The 27,906-nt window shown below is 63.9% G+C and overlaps 1 protein-coding gene across 4 annotated transcripts; it reads right to left on the bottom strand.

The window, feature by feature from the left end:
- Positions 1-600: 600 nt before the first annotated feature.
- Positions 601-21,487, bottom strand: ANKRD13B (ankyrin repeat domain 13B). Of its 4 annotated transcripts, none has more exons than XM_073315234.1 (15): positions 21,195-21,485; positions 11,236-11,371; positions 9,504-9,628; positions 9,197-9,242; positions 8,620-8,763; positions 7,649-7,838; positions 7,407-7,473; positions 6,886-6,967; positions 6,662-6,726; positions 6,395-6,525; positions 5,827-5,984; positions 4,552-4,704; positions 3,998-4,158; positions 3,371-3,451; positions 601-2,913 (listed from the first exon to the last, which is right to left on the bottom strand). In XM_073315234.1, exons 1-15 carry the CDS (start codon positions 21,378-21,380, stop codon positions 2,653-2,655), a joined length of 1,986 nt encoding a protein of 661 aa, XP_073171335.1. In that variant the 5' UTR covers positions 21,381-21,485; the 3' UTR covers positions 601-2,652. The 4 variants fall into 4 exon arrangements, with proteins under 4 accessions (XP_073171335.1, XP_073171337.1, XP_073171339.1 ...); XM_073315236.1 differs by having other exon boundaries at positions 3,375-3,451; positions 21,195-21,484; XM_073315238.1 differs by lacking the exon at positions 3,998-4,158 and having other exon boundaries at positions 21,195-21,487.
- Positions 21,488-27,906: the final 6,419 nt, after the last annotated feature.

Raw genomic sequence — 27,906 nt, 5'->3', positions numbered from 1 at the left:
AGCGGTCAGTGTCCCCTTCCTCCTGAGTGGCTGGCACACTGCGTGGGCAGTGCACCCCCAGTGGGGCTGGCACTGCAGTAACTGCACCAGATGTCTCTGGGGATGGGGGGGGGGGTTAGCCAAGGCTCTGGTGGCTGCTGGGTTGCTTTCAATCAAGTCAAACCCGTGTGCCCAGCTGTGTCCCACCCCCAGGGACTGAGCCAGGCTGGAGCTGGACCCTGGCTTGGGGCCCCCCTCCCCATGGAGCCCGCATCTGCTAAGAGACAAATGTTAAAGACTTTTATTGGCGTCCACCGTGATCGCAGCCTGTGGGCCGGGCCCACCCGCCAGGCCGTGGCCACGTGCCCCGGCCACGTGCCCCGGCCCCTGCTGTACAGTTGGTGTGGGGAGGTGCCGTGGACGACTAAGAAAAGGTCCCTGCCCTGTCACAGCTTCGGGAGGGAGCTGCTGCCCCGGTTTCAGTGAGATGGCTCCTCGCCGGGCGGTGGGTCCCCTCAGGCGGGGGGTGACCTGCCAGCCGGGTACACGGGGCCACGCCCCTGCGCTGGCATGCCAGAAGGTCTGTCCTCTGTGCAAACCGAGCAAAGGCCTGTGCCCCCAGCCTGGCACAGGGCTGCTGTGTTCTCGGGGGCAGGGGGACACGGGGACTTAGCACCATTTGACGTAAGGTTTCTCTGGGGTTTTGGACCCTGTGTGAGGAGTGTGGGCTGCGGGGGGTGCTAGGGAACCCCTCCGCCCAGGCCATGGGGCTGCAGCGTGTGGGCTGGGAGGGCCTGGCAGCAGGAACCTATGGCTGGCTCAGGGGGTGCTCCTGACTCCCCCCCCAACCACCCTCAGTGGGCTCACTTGAGAGCTGGAGGGCCAGCAGGGGGCAGTCACGCCATGCTGGGCTGTCCCAGGGAAAGTGGGGAGGGGGCTCCCCATCCTAATGATGGTGTTGGCAGACACCCCCCGGCCTGGGGTGCAGGTGCTGTCCAGGCAGAGAAACCTGCCCCCACTCCCCATAGTTCAGGAGTCAGCTCCAGCCGGGCACCTCAAAGGATCCCGGTGTGTGGGCTGCCCCAGAGCTGGGCTGTCAGCAGGTGGGCAGTGCTTCCTCTGGGGAATGGCTCCTGGGCATGGGGTGGGGGCTGCAGCACCTGCCCTGCCCCCTCCCCCCACTAGCAGGCTTTGGTAAATGCCCACCCTAAGTGTGCTGGCAAGGGCCTGCCTGGGCAGCACCCCCACGGGGCTGGGGAGGGTGCGGGCTCTGGGCACGGCCCTGGCGGGGCGGGTGGCCTCTGGCAGGGCCGGGCCGGTGGGGCTCCGTGGTTAGTGGCAAAGCGGCTGGCAGCCCACAGGCCTGGCCTGGCTCCTGGCTAAGTGCACTTGATGCTGTATCGGTGCCACGGAGCCCTGGGACTGGCGCGTGCTGCGAGGGCAGCAGACGGAGCTGGTGCCTACAGCCGGCGTGGGTTCAGCATGGAGGGCAGAGGTTACCTGCCCTGTGCCCACCTCCCTAGGGGCTCCCTGGGTGCTAGCCTCCCCCATCTCTGGCCCTGCTCGTTCCCCGGCCCAGCTCCTGGGGGCAGCCCTGGGGCGAGGCAGGAAGGCAGGGCCTGGCACCAGCAGCCTCACACATGGCATAGGCGTGAATGTGTCAGGGCCGGCCGCTGGCAGTGCCAAAGCCCCATGCAGCCAGGCAGTAGGGGAGGGGCTCTGGGCACCAGGCCTGGGGGAGTTGGGCAGTGTCCCTGGGTCACAGAAGACTTGGGGGCCTCTGTGAGCCCACAGTGGGGGGGAGAGTGTGTGCAGCAGGGCCCTGCCCTTGCTGTGGGTCACAGGGGGCGGGAGGCTCAGACAGGCTCAGCTGCCAGGGGAGGGGAGGGGCAGGGTAAGGGGCCTAGTCCAGGCAGCATGAGGTGGGGGGGGGGAAGCAGCTCCTGGTATCACCATGCAGCAGCGTTCCTGCTTCCCTGCGCAGCTCACCCCATCCGGCTCTGCCTCTGGGCCCCACACTGCTTAGCTAGCACCCTCCCTTCCTGACCCACAGCCCCCTGCTGTCCCCCTGCCCCCCAGCTCTGCTGGTGCCCCTCACTCCTGACCCACAGCCTCTTGCTAGCCCAGCCCTGGGCTCTTCACCCCCTGCTCTGCCAGCCCCTACAGCTGGCTGTAGCTGGTGAGTACCCACCCACTGGGACTGGGGCGTGAGTAAGGGGCCTCGGCGTGCCCCCTGCCTCGCAGCAGGTCACCTCCTGCCGCTGCAGCCCCGTCCTCTCCTCCCCCACAGGCGTGGTGCCCTCTCCCCATTCTGTAAACTCCACCCCAGGCCGGCAATCTCTGCCCCTCACTGGCCGGGCCTGGGTCATTGGGGCTGCCCAGGGCAGGCGAGGGTTAATGAGGAGTCCGGGGGGCATGGGGAGCCAGCCCACTCCCTCTGGGGCACAGGGCACCGTAAGCGGCACCACCGGGGCTCCCACCTCCCTCTGCCGCAGCAGAGTCTCCTCCTGGCAGGGCAGCCCTGTGCCCCCGGCAGTGTTCTTGGCATGGTCTCTGAACGGCCCCGTTCGATGGCATCTGCGGCGGGCCAGCACCTCTCTGCTCACGTGGGCACCGCTGCCACCCCGCCGCGGCCCAGGGAAGGCCCACCCCGGCCACGGGCTGGGCCCCGGCTCAGCGCGAGCTGGGCAAGAGCTGCAGGGCCCATCGCAGGCGCCGGGCTACTGCTCGGTCAGCGAGAGCTGCAGGATTCGCCGCAGCTCCTCCTCCTCCTGCCGCGTGCGCTGCTCCGCCTCTGCTTGCTCCCGCGCCGACAGCTCCATGGCCAGGCGCAGCTGCTCGCCGTAGCTGCGGAACAGGGGGCTGGGCCCACCGCTGCCCCGGCCTTGCTGCTGGGGGCCGGCCTGCCGCGGGGGAGGTGTGCGCTGGGGTGACCTAGGGGGGCAGGGAACAGGGGAGTCCCGGGAATGCGGGTGCCAAGGCTGAGCCGAGGCTGCTGCAGGGCCCAGCGCCTGGACGCCGGGTGCTAAGTGCCCCGGGTGGGCGAGTGAGCACAGCAGCTCCCCGCCCCCAGCTGGGACGCTAGAGCCCTGTCGGTCGCGCCTGACTCCGGCCAGCAGAAGGCCCCAGTGGCATGACCCTGGTGGCGTCCCCAGGGAGCTGGAGTGTGGCCAGCGTCGTTACAGCTGGGGAAACTGAGGCACGGCCCGGGCAGGTCGCTGGGAGAGAGCTAGGATCCCCTTGCCAGGCTGGGCTGAATATAGCTGTGGAACAGAGCCACGGGGCTAGGCTGCGTGGAGCCAATGGGCCGTGCAGGACAGACCGACCCCCTCCCGGCTCCAACGCCAGGCCCTGTGAGCCCTGACCCTGGATAGGACTAGCCAGACCTTACCAACCTGTCTCCTCGCCGGCCCTCCTGGGACATGGGGTGTGTGCCCGGCTTGCTGTTGGTCAAAGCTTCCCAGATGGTCACCTGCAGGGGAAGCCGCAGTGCATTAACCCTTCGCCTGCCACCTCCCCTCCCACTCCCCAGCCTGGCTGGCGCTTCCTGGGGCCTGGCTGAGGGTTAGGCCAAGCCCAGGGCATGGCCAGAGAGAGCAGAGGAGACATTTATCCCAGTGGGCACAGGGCCCCCAACACCAGCCCAGCTGCAGCACCCCTGGGCCTCTGTTCCCCTTGCTGGCGCTGCTGCCCTATGTGTGTGCCAGCGGCAAGGAGGGGCAGGGGAGGATCCGCCATGAGCTGCGGGTGGCAGCGTGGGGCTGCCCCGGGCCACGCTGGCAGGCAGAGTGGGGCTCAGGGGGGCTGTGCTGCTCTTCTAGTGCTGTGGGGCTGGGACAGAACTAAGGTGAGAGCTGGTCCCCTGCAGCGCCCGAGGCTGGGTGCTCACCGCGCCCTGCCCGGCAGGAGGGGCAGCCCCAGAGCCATGCGCTGGGATGAGGCTGTTCCCATCCCGGGACACCTGGCGGGCCCCGGGGCAGTTCTCGGGGGCGCCCAGCAGGGGGGGCGCAGAGCCCACCTGGTCGTACTCGGTGCCTGCCTCCAGCAGGCTCTGTTGGATGGCGAACTGCAGCAGGTCGTCATCCTCCTCGCGCATGGCGTCCCGCTGGCTGCCCAGCACGCTGTACCCGGGCGGGGCCTCGAACAGGGACAGGTCCATCTCACAGGCCCGGCAGGAGGCTGCGGGGACCAGATGTCCCTGTCACTGCGGGGGGGGGGGGGACATGGCGCAGCATGCATCCCCTGCAGACTACACCGCTCGCGCCACAATGCATGCTGGGAGCTGCAGGCCCCACAGCCCGGCCTCCCTAGGGAAGGGGAGGGCAGGTGCCAGCAGGACGGGGCGCTGCGGCTACTGGCCTCCTGGCTGGTCGCCAACAGGGGGCCAAGCCAGGTCAAAGGGGGGGCTGCTAATGTGCACAAGCCCAACTCCCCCTCCCTTATAAAGCCGGAGAGGGGGACCCGGGGGCTGGTGCGCAGATAGCTCTGGATGTGGGGGTGCTAAGGGCCGACTGCTACCCCGGCGCCTTGCCCGTCCCCGCAGGGTCCCTCCCCGGGGCAGGTGCCGCGTACCCAGGGAGCTGGAGCTGCTGACGCTGGAGGAGTCGCTGCTAGGCGAGGGCGCCTCGCTGCCGGAGCTGCGGCGCACAGAGCTGACGGGCTCGTCGCAGCCGTTGAGGTTCCCGAAGGTGATGCGGGCGTTGAGGATGTGGAAGATGGGGATTTCTGGGAGGGGGAGAGAGCGGGCGCAGTGAGGGAGGTGCCACCTGCCGGGCCTGGGGCTGGCAGCTCCAGGGCCAGGAGACCAGCACATGCCTACCTGCCCCACACCCCCCCCGCCCCATGGGGATCCGGGGCTGGCAGCTCCAAGGCCAGGAGACCAGCACATGCCTACCTGCCCCACACCCCCCCCGCCCCATGGGGATCCGGGGCTGGCAGCTCCAGGGTCAGGAGACCAGCACATGCCTACCTGCCCCACCCCCCCCCCCCCGCCCCATGGGGATCCGGGGCTGGCAGCTCCAGGGCCAGGAGACCAGCACATGCCTACCTGCCCCCCCCCCCGCCCCATGAGGATCCGGGGCTGGCAGCTCCAAGGCCAGGAGACCAGCACATGCCTACCTGCCCCCCCCCCGCCCCATGGGGATCCGGGGCTGGCAGCTCCAGGGCCAGGAGACCAGCACATGCCTACCTGCCCCACACCCCCCCCCGCCCCATGGGGATCCGGGGCTGGCAGCTCCAGGGTCAGGAGACCAGCACATGCCTACCTGCCCCACACCCCCCCCCGCCCCATGGGGATCCGGGGCTGGCAGCTCCAGGGCCAGGAGACCAGCACATGCCTACCTGCCCCACACCCCCCCCCGCCCCATGGGGATCCGGGGCTGGCAGCTCCAGGGCCAGGAGACCAGCACATGCCTACCTGCCCCCCCCCCCCGCCCCATGGGGATCGGGGGCTGGCAGCTCCAGGGCCAGGACACCAGCACATGCCTACCTGCCCCACACACCCCCCCCGCCCCATGGGGATCCGGGGCTGGCAGCTCCAGGGCCAGGAGACCAGCACATGCCTACCTGCCCCACCCCCCCCCCGCCCCATGGGGATCCGGGGCTGGCAGCTCCAGGGCCAGGAGACCAGCACATGCCTACCTGCCCCACACCCCCCCCCCGCCCCATGGGGATCCGGGGCTGGCAGCTCCAGGGCCAGGGCCAGGAGAGCAGCCAGAGTCATACCTGGCCACTACAGGCTCAGGCCCCAGGGAGCCCCTGGTCATGGGGTGAGGGCACCGGCCAGGGCCTGGTGCACGGCGCCCCCGGCGGCCGGATCGGGGCAGGGCAGGGGCAGCGCGGCCTCACCTATCTTGACGGGGAAGCCGGGCGGGAGGCGGAGCGTGATGAAATCCCGGAGCTTGGCGAACAGCGCGTTGCTTATGGCCATGAGGTCGATGATCGGCCCCACCTGTTCGCACAGGGACAGCGGGTGATCCTCACACAGCCACAGCTTGGCCTTGAACCTGCAGCGGGAAGAGATGCCCACAAGAGCACGGGCCCCTACCTGGCGCTGCCCCTCCGGCACTGTGCCCAGCTAGAGGGTCCCCCAGCACAGAGCCTTGCGGAGCATGGGCTGCCCACGAGAGCTCACTGGGCAGGTGCTGCCCTCTGCCCCATGGGACAGCCCATACTCCTCACAGTCTGGGAAGCCTGCACCGCAGTCTCATGTGGGGAGCCCCAGGCAGACCCCGGGCAGATTCGGGGGGGCCCTGGCCATGCCCCTGCCCAGCTATTCTCTCCCAGATCAGCCTCCGGCCCGCTCCTGCTCTCTCTGCCCCAATCTCCTGCAGCAGTGAGTTCCACCTATCCCCAGCCTTCCCTTTTGTGACGGGGTCCCCCTTTGCCCCAGGTTTCCTGGCGGGCCCCTCCTTACTTCTGCGTCTTGGTGGTGAGCTCCATGGGGCGCCCCATGTCTCTGCTGCCTAGCTCGAAGCTGGGGTCGAAGTACTCCTCGGGGGTGATGGCCGTGGGGTTGGTGGGGCTCCGGGTCTGCGTGATCAGCGTCTGCGCCGGGACGAGCAGAGGCCTCATTAGCTCAGCCAGGCTGGGGCTGCTCTGCGCAAACACGGTCCCCTCGCCTCCCCCAGCTACTGGGGCTGTGCTGGTCCCAGAGCCGCTCCCAGCTCAGCCCGCTACTCACCCCATTGCTGGGCCCCACATGCTGCTCGGCGATCCCCAGGAAGGACTGCAGCGGGGTCTTGCTGCCTGCAGAGAGACGGGGACAAAGCATGGGGCTGTGACACCAGTGGCTCCCCAGCTGGGGCAGCGCCGGGGCCTGCCTGCCTCCCCCAGCCAAAGGCGGATGGGAACGTTATGGGGCTGCTAGGGAAGAAACAGGGCCCATCCCCTGGAGCCGGCCCTTACCTTTGCTCTTGCCCTTGTGCTGGTTGGAGAGGTGCTCCGTCCGCGTCCGTGTGATCAGCTCCACGTTGGACGCACCGTAAACCTGCAGGGAGGAGCCCGAATGCCAGAGGCTGCAGCTCTCTCTGGCTGACAGCCCCCCAGAGATGTGCCCCCGCCAGGGGCTGGGCTGGCAGGAGGGGGCAGTGGCTCCAGCCCCCCACGTGGGCGCTGTGACCAGGGCTCCTCAGGCTGCTCTCCCTGCCACTGGGGCCCTGGTTGGGAACTCAGGCCCCACTGCAGCCAAACGTGGGCAGCCAAACGTGGGGCATTGTGGCTCTGCGCCCACCAAGGAGCCTTGGCTGGGGCCAGGTGAGCCCTGCTGGCGAGGAGGCCAAGGTGTGACCCTGCCTTTGTGCTGAGTCGGGTCCCGACATGGCTTCCCCTGCCCCTCCCAGAGCTGGGGAGGGAGCACTTGCCTTCCCCTGCCTGCTGCCCTGCGCCCCCCTGCCCATGGCCAGTGGCAAGGCCGCCCTGCCCCTCACCTTGGCCTCGTACCCGTTCACCACCTCTGTCTTCTCGCTCCGCCAGCCCAGAAGCCCCGTCTTGTTCCTGACGGCGACAAGGCAGCCGTGAGTGACAGACCCACGGGGGATTCACACTCAGCCCCCCCCCATCTGCCAGGCCCTGCCCAGAACCAGGGACCCGGGGCACCCCTGGGCTGCAGCAGAAGTCGCCTGCTTCCCAGCCCCCTCCCGGAGCCTTCCCCTGCCCGGCACGTGCCCACCTCTCGAAGGCGATGTTCTTGGTGTCGAGCTGTGTGGTGACGACGGGCGCGGTGAGCCGGCCCATCACCTGCTCCTCAGTGGGCTGCACGGCAGCCAGCAGGCCCTCGCGGTCGTGGCTGGCCAGGGCCAGCGTCTCAGAGTACACCACCTGCCGGTCGTGGTCGATCTCCAGCACCACCGCGCTGGTGTCTGCCGGGAGGAGGCCACATTAGCACCTGCCCCCAGGGGCTGCAGCTCTGGGGGGGGGGCTCCAGAGCAGCGTGGGGGGTGTGGGCTGGGGGCATGGGGGAGTGCAGGAGGGCCATGCAAGCATGTGCCAGGGGCCTGCCTGAGTGTGCCCATGCTGGATCTCCAGGTGTGGCAGAGCCACCCTCCCCGGCAGCGAGCAGGGGGCCAGGTGGGCTGCCCCACCCCCAGACATCAGCACCTCCCCCATCCATAACTGCCCCTCTGGCTGCACGAACCCCACGCTCCCCCTCCACGCTGCTGCGTCTGCTTGCCAGCTTCAGGCTGCCAGCCGGCAGGGAGGCGTCTCCCTCATGCCACCTGGTGTCTAGACGGGGCTTTTCACTCCTCCGCCCAGCCAGCAGGATGAGACCTCTGCGACCCTCGTGCCAGGGGAGCGGGCAGCAGCCAGGGCATAGAGCACCCGCCCCAGGCCCGCAGGGCTAAGCTGGGCCTTTCCAGAGCACTGCCCAGCCAGCGGGCTCCCCCACCACGCGCCCCGGCACCTCCCGCACGGGGTCAGCCCAGCGACCGGCTGCGGGCAGGGGGAGAGGTGGCACACCCAGCTGCGGGCAGGTTGGGGGGCGGAGTGCAGTGAGTGGCCAGCATGGCCCCGCTGCAGCGAGATGGGTGTGTGCATTGTCAACAGCCGGTGCCCACGGGCTGCCTCGGGCAGGGCTGGGGGCTGCGGCCCTGCTGCTCCCAGAGCCTTCCGGCACCGCGCTGTGCCGGGGGCCATGCCGACCTTGTCCCCGGAAGACGAAGCTGCGGTTTCCCCGCTGCCAGGTCATGTGGTCGAAGCCAAGCAGCGTCGTGTCCACACGCAGGTTCTGGCCGCTCTTCCACACCTTGTAGGTGTCGCTGGGGCAGATCTTGGAGACCAAGGGCACTGTGGGGAGGGCAATGTTAGGGGCAAGTCCCCCGTGGCTAGAGCCACCCCTCAACCCGTCACGCTGCCTCGTGGGGCGGTGAGCAGGGGCATCCCGCTGGCCTGGGACCCATTGCTCCAGGGTCCCAGGGGCCAGGTTTGGACAGAAGATAAAATTCCCCAAACCACCACATGGCCAGAGCTCTCCACTCAGGGGGAGCAGGGTGGGGGGCCCAGCAGGTGAGGGGAGAGGCAGTGGGGTCCCCAGCAGGGAGGGGTCCCCAACAGGGAGGAGGCAGGCGGCCCTTGGACTCGAGGGCTGCCTGGGGCCGTCACAGGTGTGGGTGAGCACCGGGGTCTGGGGTGATGCGAAGGGCGTCTATGGGCTTGGGGGGGGGCAGCAAAAGGGGAAAAGGGCTGGGCCCAGCCTCCTCCTGGTGGCCCCAGAACTTACCCCAGCTGGTGAATTCCCATTTCATCTCCACGTAGAAATCCTGGGCCTGGGGAGAGGAGAGAGAGGCCGGGGTTGAGGGCACCCAGTGCCACCCACGGGATCCCCTCACACCCAGCAGCTGCAGGGACAGGGAGCCAGGAGTCCTTGGTGTGACCATGTGCAAACCCTGCCAGCTTCCCCCTACATGGGGCTGGCACTGGGCACATGAAGCCCGCTGGGCAGGGCCGGGCAGGGGACCCATGGCCCGGGAAGCACTGGCTCCTTGCGGTGGCCCAGGGCAAGAAGAGGGTGCAGGCGGGGGCTGTACCTTGCGTAGCTTCTCCAGCAAGATGGGGATCCCGGCCAGGCGCTTGACGGCTCGCTGATAATCACGGTACCGCAGGACCAACTGCACCAGCTCCAGGTCACGGGTGCTCACTGCCTCTTGGAGCACTGGGGGGTCAGAGGGGGGTATCAGGGGCAGCGGGCAGGGTCCCCTCTGCCCACGTGACCAGGAGAGCCAGCCCTGCCCCAGCCTGCACCGGGGAGGGCAGCACCTGGCCAGGGTCCCTGTCCCAGACCAGGGAGGCGCCTGGCCTGGTCCCCTGGCAGTGCCCCTGGGCAGAGCTGGATTCCTGCAGCTCTGTGAGGCCCGCAGGTTTGCTTCAGCCAGGGGGGCGTCAGCATCGGCCATTAGGGTCCCCCTGGGGCTGCCCCCTCCCACGTGCCCTGAGCCACTGCAGGAGCACAGGCTGGCTACCTGCACGCGCGGGGGAAGGTGCTGGGAACGGACACTGCAGGCCTATACAGCACCTCCCCAATGTCTGCCAGGAGCCCTGGGGCTGCTGTGTTGGGTGGGGATGGTACTGAGGGGCTCCAGCAGAGGGGCTGTGCATTGGGATTGGGGGGCACCAGCAGAGCTGGGGGGACGGACAAGGGGCTGGGCTAGCAGGGGCTGGGGGTTGGGATCAATGTTCCCTATCATTTTTTATATTCATGTGTGGAATGAATTTTGTTCTGTGCACCAATATGGAGGTGATGTGTGGCAGGGGTGGGACCGAGGGGATTGGGGTGTGGGAGGGGGCTTAGGGCTGGGGCACAGGGTTGGTGTGCAGGGGGTGAGAGCTCTGGGGTGGGGCCAGGGATGAGGGGATTGCGGTGCAGGCTGCCCTGGGGCAGCGGTGGGGAGAGCAGGGCTGGGCTGGGCTGGGGGAGGGACGCCTCTCCCCGCATGTGCGGCCCTTGATAGCCTGTTGCACAGCCGCGCAGCTTACAGGGAACTTAGCTTGGGATGGGGGGCACCGGCAGAGCTGGGGGAGCCAGGCGGGCTAGCAGGGGACTGTGGGTCGGGAGTGAGGGGCACCGGCGGAGCTGGGGGAGCCAGGCGGGCTAGCAGGGGACTGTGGGTCGGGAGTGAGGGGCACCGGCGAAGCTGGGGGAGCCAGGCGGGCTAGCAGGGGACTGTGGGTCGGGAGTGAGGGGCACCGGCGGAGCTGGGGGAGCCAGGCGGGCTAGCAGGGGACTGTGGGTCGGGAGTGAGGGGCACCGGCGAAGCTGGGGGAGCCAGGCGGGCTAGCAGGGGACTGTGGGTCGGGAGTGAGGGGCACCGGCGAAGCTGGGGGAGCCAGGCGGGCTAGCAGGGGACTGTGGGTCGGGAGTGAGGGGCACCGGCGAAGCTGGGGGAGCCAGGCGGGCTAGCAGGGGGTTGCAGGTCAGGAGTGAGGGGCACCAGCGGGGCTGGGGGAGCCAGGGTGGGCTAGGGGCTCAGCAGAGGCGGCTAAGGGCAGGGTGCCCAAGTGCTCCCGCTCTTCAGCCCCCACCTGCACTGCACAGTGACCTCCATGAGCTCACACCAGGCGCCTGGTTGCTCTGTCACCCCCCCACCCCCTGTGCAATGGAGCTGGTCTCACTGGTATCTGTTGCCTGTTAAGTGCCAGCCCCTGCAGAACTGGTGCCAGGTGCCAGCCCCCCAGGTGCCAGCCCCCTGGCGCAGGAGAGGTGGGGCTGCTGCAGGCGATGGCTGTCAGCCTCCCCCCGGCGTCCCAGAGCCGCCTGCCCACCTGTCCAGCCGCTGCGGTTCTCCTTGCCCACATCAGCTCCGTGCTGGAGCAGGACCCTGGCGCAGTCCAGGTGGCCCAGCGTGGTGGCGAGGTGCAGGGGCGTGCGGCCCCGCGGGTCCAGCTGCTCAATGTCCACCTGCCAGGAGAGCCCAGAGAGGGGCTTAGCTGGGGGTGATCCTGGGACAGGGTTCGGGGGAGCAGCCCCAGCAGGCCTGGCTGCTGCTCCGGATGGGGCTGCTCCCAGCCCTCGTCATCTCTGTGGGGTGCTGGGACCTGGGGCCCCTGGAGTCTCAGTGCTCCGGGGGGGAGGGGTGTAGGCCCTGCTGGGTCTGGTGGGGGAGGGCACATAGCTGTCCAAGGAACCGGCTGGCGAGAGGCCCTGGCCTGGGAATTCGGGGCGCAGGCTCCTCTGGCCAGGGCCAGCCATCCGCCCATTGGTGCCGTTTCTTCTTTGTGGGGGGAGCCCCATGCAGATGAGCCAGTGTGAGACCCCGGTGCCCTGGGCTGGCTGCTTCTCTGGCCAACACAGCACCGGGCCTGGTAAACGGGCTACAACCCAGGCCCCATGGACATCCCCCCAGTTCTGCCTCCAGGAGCCAAGCGGTTTGAGCCCGAGCCCATTCAAAGGCAGCCCTGGAATGCGTGAAATTTGAGCCCCCGATCCCCACCTCCCCCCAGGACCTGACTTTGAGCTGGGACCTGACCAGCCCCCGGGCAGCTGCAGCCTGTGCTGGTGAAAGTCAGGGGAGAGAGGCTCCAGGCCCACAAGTGCAGCCCATAGGGCTGGGGGTGAGTGACCCCGCCTGGGCCCAAAGGCCTTCCCCAGCTCCAGCTCTGGCCTGGGCCCTGGGGGCTCCCTCCTGCACTGCAGGGGGACGTGGCGGGGGAATCCCAACAGCGGGCAGGAGGACTGACAACGGGGCACCTTGCTGGGGCAGGGAGTGAATGCTCCAGTCCGTGCCAGCAGCGCCATCCTGGGAGCAGCTGCCCAGATGAGCCTGTTCTCTCCCCATGCCCAGCAAGGCCAGGGGAGTGTGATCTCTGGGGCTCAGAGTGAGGGGGCCACCGGCCTTTATCCCCATGACCCCTGGGCAACCCAGCCAGGTGGGGAAAAGCTGAGCTCTGTGGGGCAGAGCTAGAGATATTGGGGGTGGGGTGTCCCCGCAAAGCACATCTCCCCCTGCCTCCAGCGGAGAAGGGCACTCAGCCTCCTCGGCCCTGGCTGGGTCAGCCAAGGAGGGACCGGTCATGCTGGCAGCTCCGGGGCATGAAGGACAGCACTGGGCTAGCAGCCCCTGAGTTCCTTGGAGGTGCGCTGCAGGGCAGGATTCGAGCCAGCACCCTGCTGGAGGGGCTCCATCCCCCCCCCACACACACACCTGGCCCAAGCACCGAGCTGATGTCCCCTCAGTTAGGTAGAGAGCTGGGGAGGGCGTCCAGCTGTGCTGGGCCCAGGACAGGAGCGAGGTGGAAGGGTTAATAGCATTTATTGGCCCAGCTTCTGCTAGGGAGAGACAAGCTAGTGAGCCTGAGCCACGCACTTGAGCCAATGCAGCCTGTCACTGCCCCCGGCCTCCCTCGGTAAATCCACCGGCCTTTATCTGTGACCAATGACACTGTGGCTCTGTGTCGCATCCCCCGTTCCTGCCCCGTGTCACCCCGGCACTGCTGCCCGGCAGCTCACGTCCCTGTGTGCCCAGCATGCACTACCCTGCCCTCACGTGCCCCCTTGCGTGTTATTTCCAGCTGTGGTATGCATCACGTCACGCCCAGCCAGACGTGCCAATCACCGCACCTCAGGCCATGTGTGCTCCCCATCCTGCTCTGAGGGCGTGCGGCAGGGGCAAGTGGGATCTGACCTACCCCCTGAGGCCCAGCCCCCACTCCTGGCAGAGGCGCCTGGCTGGACTCACCGCCCAGCTCTGCACCATGGGCCCTGCCGCTGGGACTGGCTGGGAGCTCAGCACATGCCCCAGGCTGTGGCTGAAGGCCTGGAGCATGGGGACAGCCGGGGGCTCCTCCTGCGCACATCCCCATCTCTGCCCTGCGTCCCTTCTGTGGGGGGCAGCCGGGAGGGCTGCCACCGCCCGCTGTGCCCGCTAGCACAAGGCTCCCACTCTGCGGGCAGCTCCGTTCCCATCCCCCGCTGCCCCCCCCCAGCCCTTCCCGCTGAAAGCCCAGCGGCAACCCAGGGGAGTGCCTGTCACATCCACTTCCCACCTGGCTGCCGAGGAGGCCATGCATGAAAGGCACATGCCAAGCTGAGGAGATGACAAGCTGGGTTTGCCGGGTCAAGGGGCACCTGGGCTGGCGTCCAAGCCCTGGTGGGGGGAGAGGACGGCAGCTCTTGTGAGTGCCATGCCAGAAGCCATGCTAGGGATGGGGTGGGGTGCCAGGCCACAGGGCTAGGAGGCACAGGAGAGGGGGTCTGACCCTGCAGGGGGTCCTGTGAGAGCCGGGGGGTGGGAGCTTCACTCCCTGCAGAGCCTGGCCCCGGGGTGGAGGGGGGCCCAGCAACACCCCCACTTGCAGGCACAGCAAGCCCTGCTCACGGGGCAGCCCTGCCTTTACCCCTCCAGCCGCTGCAGAGAGATGGACCCGACGGCAACCCCAGCCCCCAGCTGCCTGGAGCTTGCGGGTTCCGGGCCCATCTCTGCTGCCCGCCCCGAGGCGCGGGCACAATGGTGTTGTGCGGTGCTGAAAGGGTTAATGGCTTCTGGCCTGCAGGGCTCTGGGCCAGGCCAGGTGAGCTGCCGGGGAGCCCATTGGCTAGAGATGGCCGGGCTCCCAGGTGCCAGCTATTTCCTGAGCGTGCCCTGCCCGCTGGGCTGGGTCTGCAGCCCGTGGGGAGGGGAGGGGAGGCGAGGCGAGGCGAGGCCCAGCCCAGCCCAGCTGGGTCTGCAGCAGGAGCCGGCCAGGGCCCCGCTCTGTGCTGGGTTCGGCCCTGGCTGGATGTGATGGGGGTGAATGTCTGGAGGTGGCAGTTAGCAGCTCTGGGCCACCGTCTCCTCCAGCCCCCCTGGCTAGAGGCACAGGGGCCCTGAGAGGAGGCCTGGAGTGTGGGAGTCCCCCCCCTCCGCCCCTGGGAGCAGCGGGGGGCTGTGGGTTGGAATGAGGAGCATTGGCGGGGGGGAGCCAAGTCCCTGACTTGGGTGAGTGGGGCCCCACTTTTCCTGGCAGCTCTGCCACAGGGAGGCTCCCTAGGAGCATTGGGGGGCGGGACCAGGTTGCTTGGAGACGACTCTCCCTGGAGCCCCTCCCCCACCAGTGCTAATTGCCCCACACTCCTTTGCCAGACACTAGCTCCCAGGGGCCGATTCTTGTTGCTGAGAGAAACTGTAACCCCGGGGGGGGGGGGGGGGCAGCTGCACTTCTGCCAGGCTGCCCTGCCTCCGTGCCCCGGCACTCTGGGGGGCTGTGTCAGGAGAGGAGCCCCCAGCTCAGTGCCAGGGGCTGAGGACTGGCACAAACCCCTCCCTCCCCATGCCCAGCAGCTGCCCCAGCCTCGCTGCCAGCCACGCTGGGGCGTCTCCCACAATCCTGCCCAGGGAGCAGAGCTCGGCCATCCCCTGCCATGCACCTCGGGGGGTGCCCCAATCACAACACGGGGGAGGGAGGAGCCCGCAAGGGGTCTCAGCCTCGCCCCGCCTGGGCAGCCGGGCTCTCCGACGCTCAGGTCTGACTTCCCCATGCCCTGGTTCCTGCCTCGGTGCTTCCCATTCACATGCCAGCTGGATCCAGCTGTTAACACCCCCAGGTGCTGCTCCTGTGAGCCCCCCAAACCCACACTGTCCCTCCCAGCCCAGCTCTGGTGCCAGAGCCCTAGCTCCCAGAGCCAATCCTGGCCCAGCCATGGCCTCCCCTCCACCCTGCCCGTCTTGGATGGCAGAGGCCTGGCAAATGTAGCTGTCCCGTCGGAGGGGCACGGCGCATGCTGCCCCTTGGCCTGGCCCGCAGTACTGAGACCCAGGCACTGCCAGGGGGTGCCCCAGAAACAAAACCGGTTCTGGAAGCAGCACCTCCAGTGTAGCAGGAGCTGGCGTGTTAATTAAACGCTCTCCAAGGTGATCGCTGGCTGGCTCTTAATTGCTCTGATGAAAAGGGCTCTAACTAATTAAAGAAAACACACACACCCCAGCCCTCCAGCTGGGAGCTGGTTAATGCAGCTTCCCCCCACCCCTGGCTGCGGGAACCGGGCTTTCCTGGGGGCTGGGTCCAGTGGGGTGCTGCCCCAGGGAAGGGATGGGACATGGGCCCCTCACTGTGGACCAGGAACCAAAGCTGGCTCTTGGTGCCTTGGGTGTCAATCCAGAGTCACCCCATTTACACCAGGGTGACCGATCAGGATGTGACTGGCTGGAAGCAGAAGCTAATGCCCAGGCTTCCCACCCAGCCAGCTCTCCGCTCCCAGGCCATCCCCACTTCCCTGCAGCAGCCCCCACTTGCATGCATGGCCCGGCACTTCCCCCACCCGGCGCCGCCCATGACTACCCTGCTCCCACTGCTGCTGCATTCGGCCTTTTGCTGAGGACCCCGCTTAGGCCTTCGGGACCTGGGCGGCCAGCCCCAAGTGCTGCTGCCTGGTCCCCAGGCCGGGGCTCTGTGTAGCACCCAGCTCCCATTGCCGGGGGCGGGGGGGTGAGGCCTTGAGGCAGCTGCGTGGCATGCTGACCCTGACCCCAGGGTGCTGACCCTGCCCCTGCTCGTGGCTGGCGAGTGGCAGCGTCTCTCGCCCAGGCACCGGGAGGATGGGACTCGGCAAAGCAGGCTGGCGTGGCCAGATAGGGTCAGCAATCTTGGCTGCAGGGGAGAAGGCGCTGCACAAGGGTGGTCTCAGCAGGCCATGGCCGCGGAGAGAGGGCGGGGGGGCGTTACAGGCCCTGCACGGCCAGCCTGCCTCCTTCGTCCGTGGCTGCGTTTGGCTTGGCCCAAGCCTGGCAGTGACTTGTTCATCAGGCATTAGCTGCTGGCTCCCCACACGCCCGCGGGGCTGCAGGGTGAGGGGCTGCTGGAGGAGCCCAACCGCCCAGCTGGGCAGACAGCAGAATGGGGGGGCTGGGACTGTTCATAACAACTCACTGCACCTCCGGGCCAGGGTTCCTCGGGGGGGCTGCTGTTTGTCCCAGATGGTCATAACAGCCCCATCACCCTGAGAGCCGGGGGCTCTGTCCAGAGCCATGAGCCCAGACACCACTGCCCTGCCCACCCCAGGGCCCTGGGGCTGGGATGCAGTTCCCCGCTGACCCCCATACGCACGCTGAACCAACTCTGCCTTCCTGCAGGGCTGCTAAGGGCCAGACTTTGCCAACGGGCAGCTGGCTTCAGAGGGCACCAATCATCGTGCCCGCCAGGAAAAAGGAAGAGTGCTGACCAGGGCATGGGGAGGGGTTACTACAGAGTTCATCCTGCAGCCTGAGATGCCAGTTTCCATTGATGGGCGCTCGGAGCTGCCCTGGTGCCGGCTGGGCAGTGCCAAGGGGGGGAAGAGGAACTGTTTGTGATTCCTACTGTTCAATCCACAGGCGCTGCCTGGCTCCACCCAATTGGAGTGGCCATGCCAGCCGGCTCCAGCCCAGCCCACCCCTCAGTGCCAGCCAGAACCTGCCGCTGGTGAGTCGAGCTGCGCCCCTGGTCCCCACCCCTCAGCTGGCCAAGAGAAGCTCTGCCCAGGGTGCGGGTGTAGCCCCGTGACGTCTCCCCGGAGCTGACAGAGCAGGGCTCTTCCAGTGCAGGCCTGGCTCACTGCTGCTTGTGCCCGGGGAACTCAAGCTCCAGGGCCGACCCCACTGGCTGACCCATCCAAGCAAGAGTTGAATGTGCCCTCGGCTCAGCTCCATGTTCTGCTCCCTTCCCCACCCCTTGGTGCCTTGCCACGTATCGGGGTCTGAAACATGCTCCAGACGCCTTGTGGGATTTCCCAGGGGGCGGGCTTGCCTTGGGGCAGGGAATCCGTGGGACAGGAATGCCAGGGCTGGTCTTGCAAGCAGCCACCCGGATCCTTTGGCTTTGCCATAGCCAAGAGGCAGCAGGGCTCTCCGGAGCAATGGAGAGGGGATTCCCTTGCTGCTGCCCCAGACCCCTCCCAGTCCTGGCTCCATGCTGGCAGCAGGAGAGTGTGAACAGTCCCCCTGACCCGGGGCTTGGCACAGAGCAATCGGGGAGCTGCGAATTCTGAGGTGAGCCCTGCCAGCGACCGCGGAGAGGGGCAGCCAGGGCCAAGACGGCTATGTCCCATTTGCGGGGGGCCAGGGCCCAAACATGGGTGAGCTGGAAGGAGGCTTGGGGCAGAGACTTGGCGTGGCTCATCCCCGCTGGTGAGTATCTTCTGCCCTGAGCCCCCCGGACCCAGCTCAGCCTGGCTGCGGTGATGCCCAGGCACCATCCCAGGGCCCTGGCTGCCCCGAGCCGGGTGTTCACCACTGCACTCAGAGCTGGGCAGAGGGCACAGAGGGTGAGATGCCAGCACTCTGTGCTGCCAGTGACACCACCGTGATGCCAGGTCCACGTGTGTGACCTCAGCCACATCTCTCGGACCTTGAGCTCTTGGAATCTGGGCTGGATCTGTCTGGGCCTCAGCCCCCCCACCCCCAAGGAGTGGGTGCTAATGATCCCTTGGGCTCACCCGGCTGGCTGGCTGGGGCCTTTCATTGCTAGTGTGATACATTAGATTGCAAGCTCCTTGGGGCTGGGACCGGATCTCACTGTCTGCCCGGCACACTGGGGCTCAGATCTCGGTTACTGCCCTGGGCTGGGTCTGGCTCTGGCTTTGTAGCCAAGCTAGGCTCCAGCAGCCAGCACTGGCCTTCCCTCTGTATTGGGGGAGAGGGGTCTCTGGGGTCTGGCTAGGAGGGGATGGAGTCAGTCCACAACTCTCGCCGCTGACTGCGACACCAAGAATGACCTGTGCAGAACCTGAGAACCAGAGAGTTCCCGCGGGCAGCACACCACGCTCTCCTCTTCCTGCCGGACTGCGAAGTGCAATGCCCATGGCAGCCCCTTTCCAGGGGCCGGTCTGTGTGAGCTGCCTCCCTGCCCCCCACAATGTCTGGGGCTCCTTTCCAGAGGGACCTTTGCCTAGGCAGGGTCTGGGCTGCTCCTATTTAAGGGAGCCCTAACCTGACAAAATGCAGCTCGCCGGGGGTGCAGCCAGGACTCAGCTGATGCAGCCCCTGCCCCAAACAGCTGCTCCGTGGGCCCCACCCTGCACCCTCCCTGCTGGCGGTAATGCTCGCTACCAGCACGCAGGCTGTAGCCTCCTGGAGGAGCCCAGGGATGTTCGCTGGACTGCGGCCGAAGTGCCAGATACGGAGCAGGCAGGTTGCCCTGCGGCAGGCTGGTACGGGAAGGACCAGTTGCCCTTGAGCGATTGGAGTGAGGCCGGGGGGCTGTACGGTGGGCTGTGCTTTGGGAGAGGCCAGATGTCTCGACAGGAGAGGCACAGCCCAACGTTCTGGGCAGGATGCAGGCAACACTGGGCAAGGGTCTCTGCCCTGCACGTGGAGGAGGTCAGACGGGGTGATCACAAGAGCCGCCGTGGACCAGAGACCCTGCTCGGACCTGCCGCTGGTGCTACCCGGCTTAGAGCCGTGGGCTGCCTGGGCCTGAGAGCTGCACCCCGAGCCCTCCAGCGAGGCACTGCACAGGGCTCTCGTGGGCACCAGGGGCAGGGCATTTAAGCCAACCTCCAGCCCAGGCAGCTCCTACCAACCAAACCTGGTTTTACTGCTGCCTCTTCCAGCCACATCTCAGACAATGGGGAGAGACCTCGTGCATCTTGGAGAATTTTTCCTTCAGAGGAAAAGCCACTGAGATGTTCCAAAGACATAAGTTACCAAGCAGGGCATAAAAATCCCCCTTGCTATTTCTACGCTCGTCCGGTCCGTTCTGGGCACGGGGAAATGGCCAGCACACACTTCGTCAATTTAGCCGAGATCTCCGCCTCCCCGAGCTGCAGCTAAAAATGACCCTGAATTACAAGAGAAATAAAACGCAGGAGATTCCCCCACAGGCTGCTCCGATCAGGAAAGAGGAGAAAACAGGAGCTCATACGTGGCCGCTCCATTTCCATGCAAATCACAATTAGGCCAGGATCTCTCCACAGCTGCCTGCTACAATACAGACGGGTGTGGCACCAGCCAGCCAAGGTAAAGAAAAGCCTTGCAGCCATAGCAAATATCCCAGCCGGAAGAAGATGCGTCAGAGGCGGTTGTACGTCTCATTGTAAAAACAACGAAGAACCTGATCCTGCAAGGTGCTGAGCGCTCTTGGCTCACGGTTCCTGGGCACCAGCAGGGTCTGCAAACTCAGGCATTGTCACACACTTCACACAACTTCAGCCACAGGGAGTTGTGCCCGGGCACAGGGCGGGCAGGCAAAGGAGGAAGTTGGGATGCCCGAATGCGGAACTGCCTGGGGTTTGCCATTTTCCCCACAACCATACTATTGTTGTAAGGGAGACAGCTTTGTACTGCTTGGGGGGGGGGGTTAATTAGTTGAATAACAGTGACAAAGGAACCCCCCCCCCCAAGCTGGTAAATTCATATTTTGACACTGTGGAAACCCAGCTTAATTATCTGCCAGGGCCAGCAGCCCCAGGAGCTCATACTCTCTGCCTGGTGTAAATGTGTTCACCAGAGCGTGCCCAGGACAAGCCGTGCTGGAACGCAGTCCTGACACGCAACGCACACTGCCCGTTTCCCAAGGTCCATGTCCTTGCTCTTAGCAGGTGTTGTTTTCACCATAGCAGAGACAACTGCACCTCCAGCTACTCCAGATTAATTGTGAGGTGAAACATATATTTAGTGTCTATAACAAACCACCCACGCCAGGTTGGAGAGGAAAGGAAGACGAGGGGCCCGCGGCCTAGCGCTCATCTGCTCCTAGCACCCCCAGCTCTCAATGAGTCGTTAACACCCACTCTGGGAGTTTCAACCCAGTCCAAGGAAATTAGGTGACCAGCTTCCACTGCAATTCCCTGGGATTTGGGTGTGGATTCCTGTAGGGCCAGGCAAATCGCAGCCTCGGGTGCAAGGTGATCCTTGGGAGGGATTGCATGCTCTGAGGCCAGAGGGAATGTATGTGCCCTGGGATCTCGCTGAGCCAGCCAACTGACGTGGGAACTGCTCTGGTCCCATGGTAATGGGCACAGGCACAAAGCCCTTAGGCAGTCACAAGCTCCCAAACCCAGGGGGCGTTTGGATGGAAAAAGGTGGCAGAGCATCACCGACGGTGGCCACCATCCCCCACAGGCCATGAGCTAGGTGCTGAGCCATCTCAGTGGCTGGGCTCCCGATGGAGGTGAACCAATTGGTCCCAAGCTGGCACCCTGCTCTGCGCCCCTTTCCTTAGGCCTCGAGCACCCTGGCCCCGGGACGTACCTCTCTACAAATACTCAGCACCCCAGGGTGCGAAAAGCCAGCGCTCTGGGACACCCACCCTGCCGTGCTTTGCCTGCTGCTTGGGGATTTCTGCTGGCTGCTTTCCAGGCTGGCGCTGCCCATGGCACGACAGCCAGTCCCTGGATCCCCCAGCCCCGGTGAGGGGCCAGGGACAGTTTCTGGGGAGAAGGGCTTCTGGGGGAGGGTCAAATCATACAGCAGGATCCCCAGCCCCCTCCTCGCCTGCCTTCTGGCACCACTGCGCTGTTACCTACCCCAAGTCCTAGCGGGCCACGGGCCAGCCCGCCACGGCAAAGACCCCGCTCCCCCTCGCCCAGACCCACTGCAGTGGGAGGCTGCCTGCAGCCGCCCAGCAAGGGCCCTGCCGGCTGCAGCCTGGAGCCGGGGAAGCCCTGCCATGGAGATGCTGCTGCTAAGGGGGGCGGCGATTCTGTTGCATCAGTTCCCCCCGCCGCGGCCCCAGCACTAGCCCCGTTGCCCCCCAGCACAGTCCCGGCCTGAGCCGCGGGGGGGGGGCTCGGTGCCCCCCAGCCCGGCGCCGCCCCCGCCGGCCGGACCCACCTGCTGGGTGCTGAGCTCGCGGTCCAGCTCGCGGGCTCGGTTGTGCCAGACCAGGCGGTGCAGCGGGTACCTGCCCTCCGGCCCGGCGGCGGCGGCGGCGGCGATCATGCTGTCGGCGCGCCGGCTCCGGCGGCGCAGGGGCGAGGGGCTGGGCGCAGGGCTGCCGGCGGCGCGGGGCGGAGGCATGTGGCTGGGAGGGGACCGCCGGCGCGCCGGGCCCGGCTCCGGGGCTCCCCGAGAGGGGGGCGCTCCCGCGCCGAGCGCCGGGCCCCGGGCAGCGCTGCGCGCTCCGCCCGCGCACACAAAGGGAAGCGCCCGGCCGCGCCGCGCCGCGCAGCGCCCACCCGGAGCGCAGGCGGCGGCGGCGGCGGCGGCAGGGACCGGCGCGGGCTGCCCCAGGGCCCCGAGCCCCAGCGGGCCCCCCGGCCCCGGCATGGCCCCCGCCGCGCTCCGGGACCAGCCCCGCCGGGCGCCGGCTGGCGAGCTCCGTGCAGCGGCCTGGCGCCGGGGCCTGATGGGAGCTGTAGTTCCCCGCCCGGCCGGGGGCAGGGCCGGGCTCTCTGCCCCGCGGCGCTGCGGGGCGCTCCGGGACCTGGGCAGCCCGGCCCCAGGCTCAGCTTCCTCCCACCTCGGCCGGGGGCTGCGCTGGCTTCTCCCCGGTACTGCCCCATGGCCCTGCCCCAGCCCCCTGCCTGCCTGGCTCCCGCAGCCCCTCGGCTGGGCCTGCAGTGACCGTGCCCCCCGGCCAACATCCCCTCAGTGCCCTGGTGGCAGCCAGGGGCCCCATCTCAGAGCTGGGTCATTGGGCACTAGGTTCCATCCCCATGTCCTCGCCTAAGGGCCCCGTGTCACACCCTCTCCTCCTGTGAGACACATGGAGGTCCTGGGCTTTCACCTGACCTAGCAACCTCAGTGTGGCCCCCAGGACCTCTCACTATGTCACTGGTACCCCCCTGTACCACGACCACTGGCTCCTCCCCAGCACTGCACATAGATCTGTCTGGTGGACTTCTTGAGACAGAAGTGCTGGGAGGAGCCACTGGTCACGGTCTATGCAGGGTGTAGGTAGGAGAGAGGTCCTGGTGACCGCTAGATTAAGAGATTGAAGTCCAGGACCTCCATGGCAGCGTTCTCTGAAATACTTCCAGTTCCATGCGCAGGGCCAGACAGACAGGCAGAGCTGTCTCCATACAGGGTCTCCATGCAGGGAGGAGACGGTGCTGTTTGGAGGAGGGATTTGGGTTTATTAGGAACTGGGGAACCTTTTAGGAAAGGAGGAGCCTATGCAGGAAGGATGGGCTCCACCTAAAGCAAAGCAGAACCAGATTGCTGGCATGGAAAATTTAAAAGGTCACAGAGGAGTTTTTAAACTAAAGGCTGGGGGAAAGCCGATAGGTGCAGAGGAGCACATGGTTTGCCAGACATCCATTAAGGGAGGATTTATTAAAGGGGATACTCTGCATCCTCGTTAAGAGGAGAGGATGGAAGTATAAAGTAGAGGTGGGAACTGAAGAGAAACAGTCAAACAAAAAAGAGTCCCATTTGATTACATCACATGAAGGCAGACAACTACATTTTAACAAATTTTAGAAGTGCTTGTGTACAAATGCTAGAAGTTTAAATACTAAGATGGGTGAATTTGAGGGCCTGGTATTAAATGAGATACTGAAATAACAGACATCACAGAAACTTGGTGGAATGACAGTCATCAGTGGGAGACAGTAATGTCAGGGTACAAAATCTACAGGCGTGACAGAGCAGGTCACATTGATGGGGAAATGGAAATGAAACCCTACTGAGGAAAAGAGAAAGGAGTGTAAACTCTGGCAAGCCAAATGTAAACGTATAAAAAGGCAAGCCAACAAAGAATTTGAGGAGCCACTAGCAGAAGACACAAAAACTAAAGGAATTTTTTCTGGAAGTATATCAGAAGCAGGAAACCTGCCAAAGAGCCAGTGGGGCCTCTGGACAGCCAAGGTGCTAAAAGGAGCACTCAAGGAAGACAAGGCTGTTGCAGAGAAGCTACATTAATTTTTTGCATCTGTGAGGTTGTGAGGGAGATTCCCACACCTGAGTTATTCTTTTTAGGTGACAAAAATGAGGAACTGTCCCAGACTGAGGTGTCTGTCAGTAGAGGAGGTTTTGGAACAAATTGATCAATTAAACAGTAATAAGTCACCATGACCAGGGGGTATCTCCCAAGAGTTCTGAAGGAACTCAGATATGGAATCACAGAACGACTAACTGTGGTATGTGACCTATCGGTTAAATGCGCCTCAGTACCAGATGCCTGGCGGAGAGCTAATGTAACAGTGATTTTTTAAAAAGGCTCCAGAGACGATCCCGGCAATTACAGGCCAGTAAACCTAACTTCAGTACCAGGCGGACTGGTTGAAACTACAGTAAAGAATAGAATTATGAGACACACAGATGAACGTGATTTGTTGGGGAAGAGTCAACATGGACTGTGTAAAGGGAATTCAGGCCTCACCAATCTGATAGAATTCTTTGAGGGGGTCAACAAGCATGTGGACAAGGGGGATCCAGTGGATAGAGTGTACTTAGATTTTCAGAAAGCCTTTGACAAAGTTCATCACCAAAGGTTCTTAAGTGAACTAAGCCATCACGGGAGAAGAGGGAAGGTCCTTTCATGGATCAGTAATGGGTTAAAAAACAGGAAACAAAGGGTAGGAATAAATGGTCAGTTTTCACAGTGGAGAGAGGTAAATAGGGGGGTCCCCAAAAAATCTGTACTAGGACCAGTGCTGTTCAACATATTCATTAGTGATCTGCAAAAGGGGGTGAACAGTGAGGTGTCAAAATTTGCAATCAATATAAAATTACTCAGGATGGTTACCTCCAAACAGTTACTCTTTTGCTTCAAAGAGCTACAAAAGGATCTCCCAAAATTGGGTGACTGGGCAACAAGGGCAGATGGAATTCAGTGTTGATAAATGCAAAGTAATGCACATTGGAAATCGTCATCTCAACTATACTTACAAAATGATGGGGTCTAAATTAGCTGTGACACTCAAGACAGATCTTGGAGTCATTGTGGAGAGTTCTCTGAAAACGTCTGCTCAATGTGCAGCAGCCGTCAAAAAGGCGAACAGTGTTAGGAACCATTAGGAAAGGGACAGATAATAAAGTGGAATAATGCCACTGTATAAATCCATAGTACACTCCCACAGCTGGAATACTATGTGCAGGTCTGGTAACCCCATCTCAAAAAAAGATCTCTTGGAATTGGAAAAAGGACAGAGAAGGGCAAAAGAAATGAGTAGGGGTCTGGAATGGCTTCCATAGGAGGAGTGATTACGAAGCCTGGGACTTCAGCTTAGAAAAGAGGCAACTAAGGAGAATACGACAGAGGTCTATGAAATCATGGTTGGTGTGGAGGAAGTGACTAGGGAAGTGTTATTTACCCCTTCACATACCACGAGAACCAGGGGTCACCCAATGGAATGAATAGGCAGTGGGTTTAACACAAAGGAAAGGAAACGCACGGTCAACCTGTGGAACTCCTTGCCGGGGGTGCTGTGAAGGCAGAAGTATAACTGGGTTCAAAAAAGAATTAGATCAGTCTATGGAGGATGGTCCATTAGCCAGGCTAGGCAGGGACATAACCCCACACTCTGGGTGTCCCTAAATCTGACGGTCAGAAGCTGGGACTGGATGACAGGGGCTGGATCACTCGATAGTTGCCCTGTTCTGTTCATTCCCTCTGCAGAACCTGGCCCTGGCCCCGTCAGAGGACAGGACACTGGGCTAGCTGGCCCATTGGTCTGACACAGTCTGGCCGTTCTTATGACAAAGGCCTGGGGGGGGCCACAGTACCTGTTCCTGCAGGTGAGTGCCCCTGTGGTGGGATTCCTCTCTGCAGCGTGAACACCCACGTTTCTGGGGCAACTCAGAGACAGCAAAGGGGCTACGGAGGCATCTGCAGGAGTGGCAGGTCGGGATGATGTCAGACGGGACTGGGGCAGACAGACACAGGAAGCAGCAGGGTCTGTAGGACACACGTTTCTGGCTCTCATAGAATCATAGAATATCAGGGTTGGAAGGGACCTCAGGAGATCATCTAGTCCAACCCCCTGCTCAAAGCAGGACCAATCCCCAATTTTTGCCCCAGATCCCTATGAGTTTCATGTTTCTGCCTCTCAAAAGATATTTACTATAAACAAATTCAGCTATAAAGTTTAAACTATAAAAAGGCTGAATATTTCTATTCCCAGACACCTAGATACAGTATCCATCTACACAACGGCCATCTAGAGAAGTGACAGCTTTAAGCCTTCCCCTCCCGCATCCCACACTTACAACTCTTTATGTAACGGCTTGTAATTGATGATTTTGTCAGCAACTCCATTCCTATTTCTTGTAACTTGCTGCAGCTTTCTGTTCCACAGGCAGCCAAAGGCCCCTGCTCTCCTGCAGGTGATGCCATGCTTTCCCCTGTGCTTGGAGTGACCTTCCAAACTCCAGTCTCAACCCGCCCCTCCTAGCAAGGGCCCAGCTCACTGTGCTCCCCAGACCCCTTTCTCCCACCCTTGTTTTCCTGTCCAGTCTGCAAGTTCTGCAGGGCAGGGGCTGCAGCTTCGTACGTGCAGAGCCCAGCACAACAGGGGTGCTACTCGGAGAGCCACAACAATGCGACATTCAGCCTTCCGAGAACAGCCCCCGCACGCCCAGCTGGGGTTGGCATTTTTCACCCTGTTATGTAGTTTTCCTTTGCATTGTTCAGCAGCTGCCATGCTCCACCCCAGAAGTGGCAGGGTGAGGTGGCATTTCACATACATACATATGGAGGGTAATGTAGACACCCATCAAATCTGGAGTGCTGCAAAAATGTCCTGGTTTATTGTCTTAGCCTCAGCACCCAGGCTACAAGCCCGCCCTTCATCATGGAGACGGGATAATGGAGAAGCTAACAGCACTTGTCCTGTCCCCCCCGGTGAATGCCCTCTGTCACTGGCTTCCCCACGTACAGCCAGCTCACCATTGGCACCAAGGTGCTAGAGAAAGGCAAGAGCAGGGTCACGACATCTCTTTGCAGGGAGGTGAGCTCAGCATGGCTTGGAATCAGGCTGGAGCTTTGGATTGTTCCCACTCCGAACGTGCACAGAGATTTCACTAGTGTTATTTATGTGTGTTCTAGGGTCCTGGCTTTTCTGGACAGAAGGAGCCATTATGATCCTGTAGCTAACCCAGGCCACAGCCTCTCAGCCAGTGACTCCCAGAGCAGCTGTTTCAGACCTATTTGCCTCCAGCACCAGCTGAGCTCAGGGCCCCATTGTGCTGGGTGCAGAACATGCCCCACAGAGCTGTACAGAGCAGACACGGGGGGGGGGGAGGGGAAGTGACTTGCCCAAGGTTACCCAGCAGGACAGTGGTGAAGCTGGGAATGACACACAGGCCGCCTGACTCGCAGCCCGGTGCCCTGCGCTCTGGCCCAGTATAGATCTCCATGACGGTGTGCCTAGGCTGCGTGCTGTTCCAGCCGCGAGCAAGCCTTTATCGCAGACACCTCCCCAAGGCAGCGTCAGTGCGCCCTGCCTGATGATCTCCGTCCGCAGGGGCCGAGGGCCTTGCCCGCCAGGCTTGGGCTGGCACCTAAGAGGGCAGCCCCTCATTCTAAAGACTAGGGAATGGACGGTTAAGTACCAAAGCTCAGCTGTGAGCAGCCCCCGGGCATGAGGCTGGGAGCCAGCCACAGGGGAGTGGGTTCCCCCAGAGTAGAGCCCGGGCCCATGTATTGACCAGGCTTCTCCCCGCTGATGGCGCGTAGGTGGGCAGAGGCTGGGCTCTGCGCTGCGCATGGGAAGTGGCACAGATGGATGCTTTGGAGGCAAAGCCCCCGGATGTTTCAGAGCAGGGCCCAAGCTGCAGAGCTGGCATCTGGGTTTGGAGCCACGGCTCCTGACTCCCGAAATGTAGTGGTGTTGGGAGCGGCGGGGTGGACCAGCCAGCTATTGCCGTGTGGGGTGGGGGGAGAGAAACCCAATTCCACTTTAACTCTCAGCTTTCCCTGTGTAGCTTCCTCCTCCGCTATCTTATCTGGATTCCAGACCTGGAGGCGGCTGCTGAGCAGAACTAGCCCTGGGTGTGAGGTGCCAGGCCTGGAGAGCATGAGGAAATGTGAGGAGGACACTTAGGAAGCTCTCCCAGGCATTTGGGGGGGGGGGGCAGAATAAGAGAGAGGGGGAGGGGAAGACAGCTCAGCTCAGGGACCAGGCAGAGACTGGGTGACTTTCATCATCAGTACCTGCTGCAAAACCAAGCCCCAGGGTAACCCGCACACCTCCTGGGTGTGGTGTTTTGTCCCATCTGGTGGCACCAAGACCAGAGAGCCTATGAGTCTGCTCTACAGCCAGCTGGCTTTTAGCTCCTGCACTAAGCTCCAGAGGTCCCAGGTTCGATCCCACCCACCAACACCCAAGGTCTGTCGGCGTTACACCAGGTCAGGGCCCGGTTGTGCGAGGGGCTGTGACAAGTGACAGAGACCCTCCTGCCCCAGAAAGCGCCTGCTCCGGGTGTCAGAGAGGCCAGGCCTGGTGGTGGGGTGTAGAAGTCCCTGCCAGCCCCATTGCAGCCGGTGCTAGATCGGGGGTCTGTGGGTCGCACCACAGAGGGTGTAAAGGAGGAGAAGGTGGCATCTTTACAGATGGGGATGAGGATTTTCCCCACGCACGGAGGGCAATGGGGGAGAGCA

Source organism: Lepidochelys kempii, chromosome 17 (genome assembly GCF_965140265.1).
Source record: "Lepidochelys kempii isolate rLepKem1 chromosome 17, rLepKem1.hap2, whole genome shotgun sequence".
In the NCBI taxonomy this organism is placed as follows: domain Eukaryota; kingdom Metazoa; phylum Chordata; order Testudines; family Cheloniidae; genus Lepidochelys; species Lepidochelys kempii.
The sequence above is the reverse complement of the archived record's forward strand: the minus strand, read 5'-3'. Positions and strand labels throughout refer to the sequence as shown.